Source organism: Gossypium arboreum, chromosome 10, assembly GCF_025698485.1.
Source record: "Gossypium arboreum isolate Shixiya-1 chromosome 10, ASM2569848v2, whole genome shotgun sequence".
In the NCBI taxonomy this organism is placed as follows: Eukaryota; Viridiplantae; Streptophyta; class Magnoliopsida; order Malvales; family Malvaceae; genus Gossypium; species Gossypium arboreum.
In genome coordinates, this window is record NC_069079.1 from 3631625 (window position 1) to 3645142 (window position 13518).

At 31.8% G+C, this 13518-nt stretch overlaps 3 protein-coding genes across 3 annotated transcripts; all 3 read right to left on the reverse strand.

Moving 5' to 3' along the window:
• Window positions 1-825: 825 nt before the first annotated feature.
• LOC108489306 (60S ribosomal protein L18a-like) lies at window positions 826-2735 on the reverse strand. Its single transcript, XM_017793750.2, has 4 exons — window positions 2596-2735; window positions 2209-2324; window positions 2036-2099; window positions 826-1403 (listed from the first exon to the last, which is right to left on the reverse strand). The coding sequence occupies exons 1-4, from the start codon at window positions 2608-2610 to the stop codon at window positions 1062-1064; spliced, it is 537 nt and encodes a 178-aa protein (XP_017649239.1). The 5' UTR covers window positions 2611-2735; the 3' UTR covers window positions 826-1061.
• Window positions 2736-4874: 2139 nt separating this feature from the next.
• LOC108489307 (60S ribosomal protein L18a-like) lies at window positions 4875-6920 on the reverse strand. Its single transcript, XM_017793751.2, has 4 exons — window positions 6778-6920; window positions 6340-6455; window positions 6177-6240; window positions 4875-5531 (listed from the first exon to the last, which is right to left on the reverse strand). Exons 1-4 carry the CDS (start codon window positions 6790-6792, stop codon window positions 5190-5192), a joined length of 537 nt encoding a protein of 178 aa, XP_017649240.1. The 5' UTR covers window positions 6793-6920; the 3' UTR covers window positions 4875-5189.
• A 769-nt stretch (window positions 6921-7689) lies between these two features.
• On the reverse strand, window positions 7690-11202 carry LOC108488873 (phospho-N-acetylmuramoyl-pentapeptide-transferase homolog). Its single transcript, XM_017793153.2, has 6 exons — window positions 11064-11202; window positions 9678-10939; window positions 9499-9563; window positions 8913-9106; window positions 8324-8532; window positions 7690-8106 (listed from the first exon to the last, which is right to left on the reverse strand). The coding sequence occupies exons 2-6, from the start codon at window positions 10113-10115 to the stop codon at window positions 7924-7926; spliced, it is 1089 nt and encodes a 362-aa protein (XP_017648642.1). The 5' UTR covers window positions 10116-10939; window positions 11064-11202; the 3' UTR covers window positions 7690-7923.
• Window positions 11203-13518: the final 2316 nt, after the last annotated feature.

Here is a 13518-nt window from a genome sequence, read left to right on the forward strand (position 1 = left end):
AAAACCTTATATAAGCTTTTTTTTACCTAAGCTCAACCCGAATTTACAAAAAAGATTCTCACTACTTTTTACTATTGTTTTCACTGTTTTTGTTGTTGTTTTGTCACTATATTTAAGAAAAAATTTAATACGGGCAAACCAGGCTAAACTTGAGTTTTAATATTTTCATCTAAGCCAAATTTGAACAAACTTTTAAGCTCATTTTTTGAATTAAGCCCAAACCCAAACCATAATCACCTCTATTCTCATGTTAGAGTCTAAAAGCCAAGCTCAAATTTGAATATTCAAGACCCAAACTCAATCTATTTTTAAATTTGTGATACAATATACAAAATATAATTATTAAATATTAAAATAAAAATAAAAATATTTTTAATTTTAATTTTAATTTTAAAAATACAAATTAGCTATAAATATATGCAGATTTGAGCAAATTTTAAATCTATTTCAAGCCAAGCTAATTAAGCATAAGCAAGCATAAAAAATATTAATATCAAGTCTAAATCCAATAGAACTAATAAACACCTCAATCAATAACCCCTCATTTCCTTGACAAAATGTTGGACCAAAAACACTTTTTGTTCAAGTTAGTCTCAAATATTTCCTTAAAATAAGTTTTAAAAAAAATTAAGTCCTAATAGGAACCAATGGCCTAGTTCAAGCCTTAATACAAAAAAATTTGCTAAGTTCAAGAATTAACTAAGATAGGCCTCAAAAAAGGATTAACCCTCAAATTTACTACAAAACTTGTGAAATAAAGCCAGTAATTTCTTTTACTAAAGCATCCTAGTTGACTTTGAAAAACAAAAACCGCGGCCAAAAGAGTTCAAAACATTAGATGATACTTAATATTAAAGACAATGACAATAACATAACAAACCAGTTCCAAGTAAACAAAATGAGAAATTAAAATGAAGAAAATTCAACTTCAACCTCTCTCATGTGGCCTAGGCTTCTCAAATAAAAACAATATCCAATCAACAAACTTGTAGATGTTCACTAACAAAAATTGTAGAACTACAACCACTTTAACTCTCTTTCATTTCATCAAATGAGAGAACTTACATAAACAAGTTAGGCTTTGATGCCTTGTAGGTTGTCTTCAGCTTCCTGGTAGGTGGCCTTACCTTCTTGAACACCAATGGGAACTTGATTTTGGAGTTGTGGAACTGCTTGGTGCTCTCTCTCTTGCATAGCTTGGCTGGGATTGTTGCAGTTTTGATAATCTGGATGCAAGGGAAACGGACTCTGTGGCGAGAAGCCATCTCGGTGTACATCTGTTCAACAGCTCCGTTCAAAGTAGTGTCACGGTACTCCTTGTACATGTTGTGGTAACCAGTTCGGCTTTGGTACCGGAGCCAGATACCGTAATTCTTAATCTTGGTAGGGTTCTTCTCAAAAATCTGCATAGAGATTTCAGTTAGATATAGGGCATTGAAAAGAAAAACAAAGCTGTATCCCAAATCATGTTCCCTTCGGTGTATTGGAAACCAAGATGCACCGCACTAACTACAGCTTTTCCTTTTTCTGATAAAGATTCCACAATATAAAGAGTAAATGAATTCTGGTCGACAAGCAAAGGAAAGTGCTAGGGGATTAAAAAAAGCCTAAATCATTCAATTTCAAGAAACTTTTCAAATTCAACGTCTTACATACGAAGGGTCAAAAAGTAATTTGACCAAACAAATCATTCAATGCAATCACAATCGGCAAATCAAAGAATGAACATGCTAAACGATCAAGATGCATGAACTTCTTAAAGTGTTAATAAAGTTGGCTGGAAAGCCTAAAATCAGATATTTCTTAGCTACCTAAGTTCCCTGCTCGCTTATGAACATGAGTTCCAGTCTATATTGGACAGACACAAGCTAAACATTGGCAATTAACACAATAGTTTCAGACATTAATCAACATAACCCTAGCTATAAAAATTGAATGGAAAGGATGCTTTTCTTATTCAAATTTCCACACATCATCCCACAATAAATCACTTCGTACAGAGTGAATAATCAAACGGAAAACACTGAGTATAAACCTCATTGATGGCAAGGACTTGACCATTGCTCTTCTTAACCTTCTTCAGCTTCCTCAAGAAGTACCTAACGAATATCAAAGGAGACGCAAAAATCATAACCCATCAATAACAAGCAAATGGGAATTTAAAGTTAACCAAAAAAGATACAGAAGGGCATGAAAAAAACAACTAACCAGAACTTGGATTTTGCCCGAACCTCATTGGTGGCCCAGAGCTTCATCCTATAGATCTTAGGATGCTCATCGCTCTCTGTTGGGTGAGCCCTTCCAACAACTTGGTACTGATGAAACTGCAACCATTACCAAAACCAAAATCAAAATTTTCTGTCTTCCCCTCCCCCATTTCTCATATTAATTCAAATACAGCTTAAAGCAACACTCCTCCCTGTAATTACTTAAAGATCCATAAACCAGCATATTTACTGACAACTTTCTAGCCAAAATGAAATAAAGAAATTTTCGAATGGACCGAAACCAAGCATAACTTAACATAATAAAATCACCATAAAATTGTGAAGCTAAATGAGGGAAACAGAGGGAGTAGCGGCGTTGCCCACTTACCCTGAAAGTAACCATTTTTGAGGGAAAGATAGTAAGTATCTGAAGGAGTCGCGGCCCTCTCTCAATTAGGGTTTTGTCATATCAAAACTTATATATACAACTAGCTTTGCGAAATTGGGTCGGGTATACTGTATTTAGATTGGCTTAACATATTTCTTAATCTCGACCCAAATTATTATAAACTAAAGGTCCTATATTATTAGTATTGACCCAATATGAATCTTGATTTTTTCGGCCCAAAAAGAATACAATCTTCCTTTTCACCGGTTTCACGAGTCTCTGCATCTGGCTTTTCATCAGCTTTCTTAGTGTTAGGTGGCCACCTGGTCTCGCCCGAACGTCCATCCCAAAAAATAAAAGAATTTGAGAAAAATATAGGCTTGAAAATAAATTTTGGTAAGAAGATGAAACCCATTTTCTAAGCAGATTGGGTCTCCAATAAGTTTTTTTCTCTGGGCCTGACCAAGCCTGATTTTGCAAAAAAAAAAAAAAAACTTACTGCTTTTTGTTGCTGTTTTGTAATTGTTTAGGTGCCATTTCATTACTATATTGCTGTTAATATTTAGATATTATATAATTATTATTTTATTGTTAATTTTCTTATTATTTTAAAGATATTTGTTTGTTTGAACTTATTTGGTATTATTAAGTATAAATATTTTTAGTTTATTTTAATTTATTGAAAATATTTATTTTAATATTTTAATATATTTAATATATTTTTAAAATTTATTTTTATATAAAATTAATAATATAAAATTAATATAAACAAGCTGCACTTAATTCAAATTTTAAAATTATTATTCGAATCAAATAAATTTGGACAAAACTCTATGAGTCGGCCGAGCCCATGCGTAAAATTCTATCATCAGACACTTCAATAAACACCGTTAGTGACACTTAAATATCATTAACTCTTCTGGCCTCACCACTTCAATCATCATTCACTACAACATTAAAGGAATTAATAACCTTTTAATTAGTTTATTGTAAACTCAAAAAACTCTGTTATTCCTTGAATATAGCATAAAGATTGATTGACCAGACTTGAATCAAATTTGCTTTCATATTTTTAATCCTTCAAAATGTTGCAGGTACTACAAAACACATTTTAAAAGAAGTATTTTTAAATTACATAATTCATCTATTCATTAGATTTTTCTTTATATTTAAATAATTTAAAATAATTATTGTTATTATTATAGATTTATACTATCTTAAATATTTAATTAGATAATCTTAGTTTTTAAAATTTTGATGAATATTTAATTAAATAAAAATAATTTAGATGATTTATTCATTTGATTTAACTTAAATATTTGTTTTATTATTTTTTCTATTTGAAAATTTGATTTTAACATAATTTTAAAAAAATATCAATTGCAATATTTTTAGAGAAAGTACTGTTTTAAATTTTGTGATTTCTACATTTATTAGATTTTATAATTAATTTTAAATATTTCATTTTAACTTATGTAATTTATATATTCATTAGATAAGCTAAAGTGAGCCAATTAGGTAAAAATTTTAGATACAAATTATCTCATCAGATCTACTAAGAGAACCAATTAGAATAAGCCACGTGTATGTAAAAATCAAAGTTCTTATTTATTATATCTTCTCCAATTTTCAACCAAAAACTAATGTTGATAACGTGGAATATCCAGATTAACATATATTAAAGAAATTATATATAGAAGAAATCTTTAAAAAATTTGGATTTAATATTATAAGATTGCATGTGATTTTAGGGAGAGTCAGTCACTAAACTGGAAAGGGGAAAGGTAAAGGAGCCCGCTGACGGTCAACAACGGTCAATGAAGGAAAAGAACAGAGAGTTGAGAGAAAAAGAAAAATGAATAGGAAAAAAATTGAAGCCGCCTCTTAGAAACCTAAAATATAAAATTAATTAATTTAAAAGAAAATTAAAAGTTAAAATGAAAAAAATTAATTTCGCAAGTATAAAAATAAAAATTAAATTAATAATTTTTCAGGCACATGGCACAAGATGATAGGTTAAAATTTTAAAATATTAACAAAGTTAATCAAGTACCAATTAATATCAGGCATGTACAAGTCTAAAAAAGTTAAAAGACAAAAAAAATTTAAACCTTTATATAGGAACTATTGCCATGTTTTGGGATTTAACTTAACAAAACAAAAATTCAAGCCTTAAAACAAAAATAATTGCTTAGTTCAAACCCGAATTTAAGAACAATTGCCTAAGTATACCAATAATAAATTCAAGCCCCAATCTAATAACAGTTACCAAATTCAAGTCCCCAAAAAATGATTCACTATCAAATTTATTAGAAAACTTGTGAAATAAGCCAGCAATTTCTTTTACTAAATCATCCTAGTTGCCTTTGGGAAACAAAAACCCTGGCCAATAAAGTTCAAACATTGCAAACCAGCTCATCGAAGTAAACAAAATGTGATAGTAAATTAAAGAAAATTCAACTTCAACCAGTCAGATGTGGCCTCAGCTTCTCAAATGAAAAACAATACCCAATCAACAAACTGCCAGATGTTCACTACCAAAAATTTTAGAACTATAAACCACATCAACTCTCTTTTCATTGCAATGAGAGAACTTACATAAACAAGTTAGGCTTTGATGCCTTGTAAGTGGTCTTCAGCTTCCTGGTAGGCGGCCTTACCTTCTTGAACACCAATGGGAACTTGATTTTGGAGTTGTGGAATTGCTTGGTGCTATCTCTCTTGCATAGCTTGGCTGGGATAGTTGCAGTCTTGATAATCTGGATACATGGGAACCGGACTCTGTGGCGAGAAGCCATCTCAGTGTACATCTGTTCAACAGCTCCGTTTAGAGTAGTGTCACGGTATTCCTTGTACATGTTATGATAACCGGTACGGCTTTGGTAGCGGAGCCATATACCATAATTCTTAATCTTGGTAGGGTTCTTCTCAAATATCTGCAGAGAAATTTGCTTTAGATACCAGGCATTAAAAAGAATATCAAAGAATGCATCAGAAATTGTGTTGCCTTGGGTGTACAGATGATCATTATGCAATCACTAACTACAGCATTTTTTCCTGGATAAGGATTCCACCACATAGCCAGTAAATGAATTCTGCTCAGCAAGAAAAGAAAAGAGATAGGGATAAAAAAAGAAAACCTAAATCATCCAATTTTAATTCCAGGAATTGCTTTTCGAATTCAGTCTTGCATATGAAACCCCAAAAAGTTATGCGACCAAATAAATCATTTAATGCAATCACAATCAGCAAAACAAAGATGAATAAGCTACAAAGTGCACTTTTCTAAAACGAAGTCGGTAAGAAAGCCTTAAAATCAGATATTTCTTAGCTATCTATGTTCCCTGCTGCTCTCAAGACAAATTTAAAGAGCTTAAGAACACAATCTCCGGTGTAAATTGAAGAGTAACGAGCTAAACATTGGCAATCCCACACAAAGTAGCTTCAGACATTAATCAACATACGCTAGCTATAAAAAAGAATGCAAAGGATGCGTTTCTTATTCAAATTTCCACACATTATCCCACAATAAATCACTTGATACAGAATGGATTATCAAAGGAATAACACTGAGAATATACCTCATTGATGGCAAGGACCTGACCATTGCTCTTCTTAACCTTTTTCAGCTTCCTCAAGAAGTACCTAATGAACATCAAAGGAGACACAAAAATCAGAAACCCGTCAACATAAAGCAAATGGGAAATAAAGCTAACCAAAAAATCCATGAAAATAATCACTAACCAGAACTTGGATTTGGCCCGAACCTCATTGGTGGCCCAGAGCTTCATCCTATAGATCTTGGGATGCTCATCGCTCTCTGTTGGGTGAGCCCTTCCAACAACTTGGTACTGGTGAAACTGCAACCAAAACCAAAATCAAATATAAAACTTTTCTTCTTTTTTTCTCTCATTTCTCATATTAATTCAAATACAGCTTGAAGCAACACTCCTCCCTTTAATGGCTGAGAAAAACCCATTAAACCAGTAAAAAGAGCAAGTGTTTTTAATCCCATATTTACTAACAACTTTCTAGCCAAAATGCAATAAAGAAAATTTCGAACGGATCGAAACCAAGCATAACATCACATAATAAATCGCTATCAAATTTGTGAAGCTAAAAAAGGGAAATAGAGGGAGTAGCGGCGTTGATCTGAGAAAAGAGAAGGCGTTGCCCACTTACCCTGAAAGTAACCATTTTTGAGGGAAAGATAGTTTCTGAAGAAGTCACGGCCCTCACTCAATTAGGGTTTTGTCATTATCAAAAACGTTTATATAGTACTTAGCTTTGGGAAATTGGATTGGGCATAGTGTTTTTAGATGAGTTCCTGTTATTAAATGGGTTTAACAAATTTCTAAGCATCGACCCAAATGGTTATAAATTAAAGACCTTATATTACTATAAGCCCAATTTGAATCTTGAATTATTCTTATTCGGCCCAAAATTAATACAATATTTTGAGTCATCTCTTAAATAAAATTAGATTATCCTACACTCAAAATCTGACTAAAAGAAATATATGTAATAAAAATTTAAAAATTAATATTATAATTAAATATGTTTTGGTTGAAATGGTAAATTTGAGATATTTAAAATTATATTATTTTTCGATTGAGTCTTAATTCGATTGGTATCAATATTATTATTAGTGCAGGAAGACGGGGGTTGGAGTGCGCTAAAATGTATTATTCTTATATTTAAGGGTTGAGACGAGATTATGAGTAGTTTTAAGCATTATATCAAAAAGAATATTCTAAACTTATGGATGAAAAAAAATAATGTTTGGGAGAATTTTAGCTCTATTTAAATATTCAACTCTATTCGGTTTTAGATTTAGTTGAGATCTAATATCACTATTAAGTATCAAAAAAAAAAAATGTGTTACTTTTATAGAAAAGGGTATTTATGGTAAAGCAACATGCTGTGATGGGTTTAAACATGACATCTTATTTTAGTTAATTTATGACTTAAAAAAAAAATCCAGATATCCACTGTTACTTATTATAAAATAGAAACAATGGGTAGATTTATTCCCTTTTCTAATTCAAACCTCTTTACAATGGACTAATTTAGGAGAAATCATTTTAGAAAATATTAAGTCAATATTTCTTACGATTGGCATTGAAAAAAAAAAAGGAAAATAAACAGAATAAAGGGCAAGGAAAGATTGTCATGTTTTTTAGCCTTTTGTATTTAGGGTTAACATAAAATTGGAAATTTTGAATAAAAGATTCAGAAATATTGAGAGGAAGAAAAGAACACCTTTTTATGACTAATATGACTAAGGGGAACAAAATTTGAAGATGGGGTGAAAATGATGTAAAGCTATTATGCAGATTTAAGGCCAATGTAAGCAGCACATAAAGCCAACACAGAGGAAACAGCATATGCACCAGCAACAATCATTGGCTCTTGGAGTCCACATAGTTCTAGATGATGATGCAAAGGCGCCATTTTAAACAACCGACGCCCGCTTCCATGATACTGTTTTGTTGCTTTAAAGTATACCACCTGACAAAATAAAGAGTCGATTATCATCGACATTCATCCATAGTTGCAGCAATGATGTACTATGCAATGTCGGAAAGTTGAACCGATAACACAATCAATGAGGGTAACTCAGAGCAACTACATAATACATGTTTAGAACAAATACTGATTCATGCATTAATAATTAGAGGTAATGGAGAATAGCACAAGATTCAGACATTTAACTTGAATAACATACCTGCATAACAACTAATGATGCTTCCAAAACAAACAAACCAGATGCAATGAATAAGGGAAAGAACATTCCAGTACAAGCGGCCATTGCAGCTAATGCGCCACCGAGGGCCGAGGATCCAGTATCACCCATAATTACACCTGCTTTGTACTGGTTGTGGAAAAGAAAACCAATGCAGGCCCCAGCCATGGCTGTCCCAAATACACTAAGTTCTGATGGGGATGGAGAAATAACATTTAGTTTTGAAGAAGGTAAATACTTGTAAAGAGCATAAGAGAAGCTTAAAATTTACAAGTTTTTAACATTATAATCATATTTTAGTGTTTCACTAAGATGGATGCTATAATAAAATATTAATAAATATGATAAGATGAAAAACAATGGAAGAAGTCAGAAAACTTCAACAAATCAAGGAGTAGGCTTTAAAATATTGTTTTGCACGTCATCTAGATGATGCAACTCAAAAGTGGAATCATGTGTCTTTAAAAATGTTATTGCAGCAATAGCCAATGAATAAGCTGTGAACAGACGATAAATGCATGCGACATCTCAAACTAACGATATTTGCTTGTTCAAAGGAATCTATACTAACCTGGGCATATTGGAAGCACCGCAATTGACATTCCAATAAAAGCTAATGAAGCAGTCCCAGCAACAAGACCATCAAGACCATCTGTTATGTTAACCCCCTTTCCCATGGAAACAAAACAAAGTGGAGTTAACAATAGGTAAAATTTTCCCAAGCACAGCAGGCCCAACGGTGCAGGTAGAGGAACCAGCATTTTCCTGCAATAAAAGTTAAAAATGGTTTAAGAGAAAACAAAATGTATCATTTGAGCATAAAACACAACATGAAATATAGTCTTCAACCAACAGTCTAACACATAAACTGAAGCAATGGGAGAAGAAATGTGAAAGACCAAATGGTAGTTTATTTACTCGAACAATCATCCATTAAAGACCTCTTTTCTGATATTCATATAAGTGCTACAATTCCCCCTAACAGCTCTTGTATGATAACTCTCCTTCACTAAGTTTAACCAAATTATTTTCTTTCTTTTTTCTCAAAAGAAAAGTTAAGGAAACTTGTTATTTTGTCATAAATTTTCTGGCACAAGATTAGATATGTGAGTTACCATCAGATAAATGTGATTCGAATTAGTTACAAGAAGATATACATGCCATAGGGTGACGATAAACGTGTAGAATCCAACCAAAATGAAAACCAAATCCCAACAGCTGCCTGTAATGACAAACAGTTCAAGATCAGAGCCGAAAAAGGTTAAAACAAACGCCTAAAGTGACAAGGATGGAACTTATATTATTAACGAAAAAGGCAAAGGAAAAATGTAGCTACCTCCAAAAGTAGCCTTAACCATGGATCTATACCATTGCTCTTTTGCTTGGTGGAACCTAAGGCGTCATCAAGTAGTCCAATTGTAGCAAATGCCAAGGTTGCTGCTGCAGTAGCACCAACTTCAGCAGAAGAAAAACCAGTTGCAAATCTCGCAACAGCTATACCAACTGGTATAAAAAAAAGTCCACCCATCGTTGGGGTCCTCTTCTTTGTCAAATATTTTTCTGGCCCTATTTTCTTAACTATTTGATAAAACTTAAAAATTCTAAGCAATGGGATACCAACATAACCAGCACACAAAGCTAAGATTAAAGATATCAAAAACGGGGAAGTCAAGTAGAATGGCGCTAAAGGTAGCCTAACAATTTTCCATCCACACCAATCCACAAGTAAAAGAACCATTGTCAGGAAGATTATAAGAGCCAAGTTCATTATCATCCCAGGGTATATCCTGCAATTAATTTAGCAATCCGTCAACGAAAGCCTTGAAAAGGGTATAAATTCATGTAAGTTTAATTATGTTTTCAGTCCCTGTAGTCTTCAAACTTTTGAAATTTAGTCCTGTTTAAAAATTAAAGTCCAAATCATAACACTATTAACACATAATCAATTCAATAACACTTTAATTTTTAAACCAGACAAGTAGAAGGAGTAAATTCATGAAATTAAAAGCAGTAGGACTAAAATTCAAAAGTCAGAAGAATACAGGGAGCTGGGGGAAAAATTAGACCGTTTATGTATCAGAAAACTCATAAAAAAAGAGCTTGCTTGTGTCTTTTTAGGCCTTTTCCACGCAAAGCAATCCGACGGGAAGCCTTGGCTAGAGCTTCTTCAAGTGGCAAATCCTCATCAGACAAAGAATTTAATACCAAATCCCCATCGCTATCTGACGAATGCACATAAGCTGCCAACGAATCCTCTTCAATGGTCCAGTCATCAAACGAAGAAATTCCCACCGAGTCCTAAAACAATAACCAAAATAATAAAAAAAATCATTTCAGAAACCACATTGAAAAAAGTGTCATTACTTACATCATCGGTGGCGTTGACTCTAACGACATCGTTTCCGGATCGCCGCCTTCGGTCCTGTACATTTTTGGATCGCTTGATCTGTAACTTGAGAGGAGAGTAGAAACTCGACGTAACGGGAACGCAGAACCGAGGAGATGAAACGGGGAGGCTGGTGCGTCGTTTAGGGGATGGAGTGAGTCCCGAATAACAGAAATGGTGTAGAGTTAAAGATGATGAATGAGATCGCATGACTGAAGTTTTCATTTGAAGGAGAGATTAGAGGCCATTCGACAGAATTAACTGAAAATGGTGGATGCAAAAAAAAAAAAAAAAACCAACAGAAAATAACTGATCATGTTTAAAAAGGAAAAATACCTCGTAAACGCCGGTAACGTGGAGACTGTGGGTTTCAAAGCGCGACGCGCCCTTCGCGTGGGGACATTTGATTACCCATGGGTTGCTTACGTTTGAGCCCCAATATTCTAATCCACCCAGATAATAGGTTGGTCCCGATTGATATAGAATTTTATTTTCATTTTTTAGGTCCGACTTACTAAAATTGTACTAAAGCTTAATCCACATTAAAATATTAAATTCGAGTATAATAATTATAATTTTTTAAATTATTTTATATATAAAAATAAATTTTAAAAATATTAAATATTAAATATATAAAAATATTAAAATAAATATTTTTCAACAACTTGTACATTAAAATAAAATTAATGTATAATTTTAATATTTATCCTATTTATTATCTTACAAAAATTATTATTTTTAATTAAATTAAAACTTAATTAATTTATAACACCATTGTCGATACTATTTTTTTATTTGAAAAACGAGAGTCGACTTAAAAACAAAAATGGAGTCTCCACCTATCTTTTTCGAGGTGTGATCAGATTACTTTGAGATTGATAATTTTAATAAAACATTTTGATTTATTAAAATAATGATTTTGGGTCTACAAAATTCGAGAAAAAAGGGTTTGGGAGTTGGTTACGCACGAGAAAGGGTTAGTATCCTCGTAACACCCAAAATTGGTACCAATTGATTAATTAATGTCCTATTGTCTAAAATTTTAAAAAATATTTTGAAATACAATTTCTTTTAAAATATTTAAATAACTCAAATTGAACATTAAAATTCTCTTGTTTCGAAGGAATATAATATCACATCCAGCACGTTAGGACATGATTCTTGAAACCTTCGAAACCACGATCAATTCTTGATTTCCAAAAGCTCATACATTTGAAAATTACAAAAGGATATTTGATTATTTGGTCCAACGAAAAACCGAAACCCAACATGTTAGGGCATGATTTCTCGGATTTCTAAACATAGAACATTGCCTTTATTTTTTTAGAAATCCTTATCTCGAGATACAAAATGTCATATCCAATGAGCTAGGACACAACACCTTGAATTCCTGAGAATAAGCTTCTATTTGAAACTTATGCGTTTTGATTGAAAAAGGGGTACTCGGTTACTTAGATTCAACGAGGAAAATTGGAACCCAGTAAGTTAGGGCACAATCTTCTCGAAGATGCCAAATATTGAGTATTGCCTTATTTTGAAAACTTTTGAGTAAAATGATTTTAAAACTTAAACGATATTAAAACACGACCTTTTAAGCGAATAAAATGCGATGGAATAATAATGTACAACGCAAAGTAATAATTCATAAACAAAATGTTATAATAATGAATCACAAATAACAAACAAATACAAAGTAAGAAAATTTAAAATAAAATATAAAACAATTCTAAGCAAATGATATGTAACACCGAAAATTTCTACAAGAAGATATTATCCTTAATACAATAAAATAAAGGAATAAAGTGACAAGAAGAGGAAAATTGAATTATGTCATTGGGAAGTATATTATGACATATTGATTCAAGAAAGGACTAAATTATAAAAGTGAGAAAAGTTTTGTGGCCTAAGAGTAAATACTCAAATTTTGAGGGATTAAAGTGTAAATATGAAAAGTTTAAGGACTAATAGTGCAAATAATTTAAGGGTGGAATGATCTAGAAACTAAGGAAAATTGATAAATAAGGACCAAATTGAATAGGTGAAGAATTATGATGGACTAAATTGTAATTTTACCAAATTAAGTGATGATTCAAGAATGAAATTTTAAAAGATTACGAAGGGCAAAATAGTCAATTGAAAGAGAGATAAATCTAGAAAGTAATGATGATGTTGGTGATATTTTATACTTATTTAATTAAATAATTATTATTTATTTAATATTTTAATAAGATATTTTATTTTTTATTTAGTCTATATATATATATATATGTGTGTGTATGTGGGAAAAAAAAAAAACACACACACACACACACACCATCCATTATCTTTCCCATGCAAACTAATGTGAGAAGAAGAGAGAAAGAAAGAAAGTTTTACTTTCTTTTACAATTTGGTCTTTTCACCAAAAATCTATCATTTTCACCTAGAAATCAAAAGAATTTCCATGGCCATCAAGAGAGAAAGATCACAAGGAGACTATGAGAAGCTAGAATATTAAGTTAGATTCAAGAAATAGAAGCTGGAGGGGAGAGAAAATTAAGTTAAAGATTGAAATCAATGGAACAAGGTAAGAACATCAAGATTTCAATACATTTTTAAGATTAATATTATTGAAAAAGCATGGAATTGATGTTAATGTAGAGTTTTCTTATATATGGTCTTATGTTCTTGATATGTTAGTGAAGAGAAAATAAGAGAAAGTAATGAGAAATAGTGTAGAGAAAGAAAATAAGGGTGTTATAAACATGGTAAATAAACATCTTGCACTAAATTAGTTTTGGACAGCAGAAGT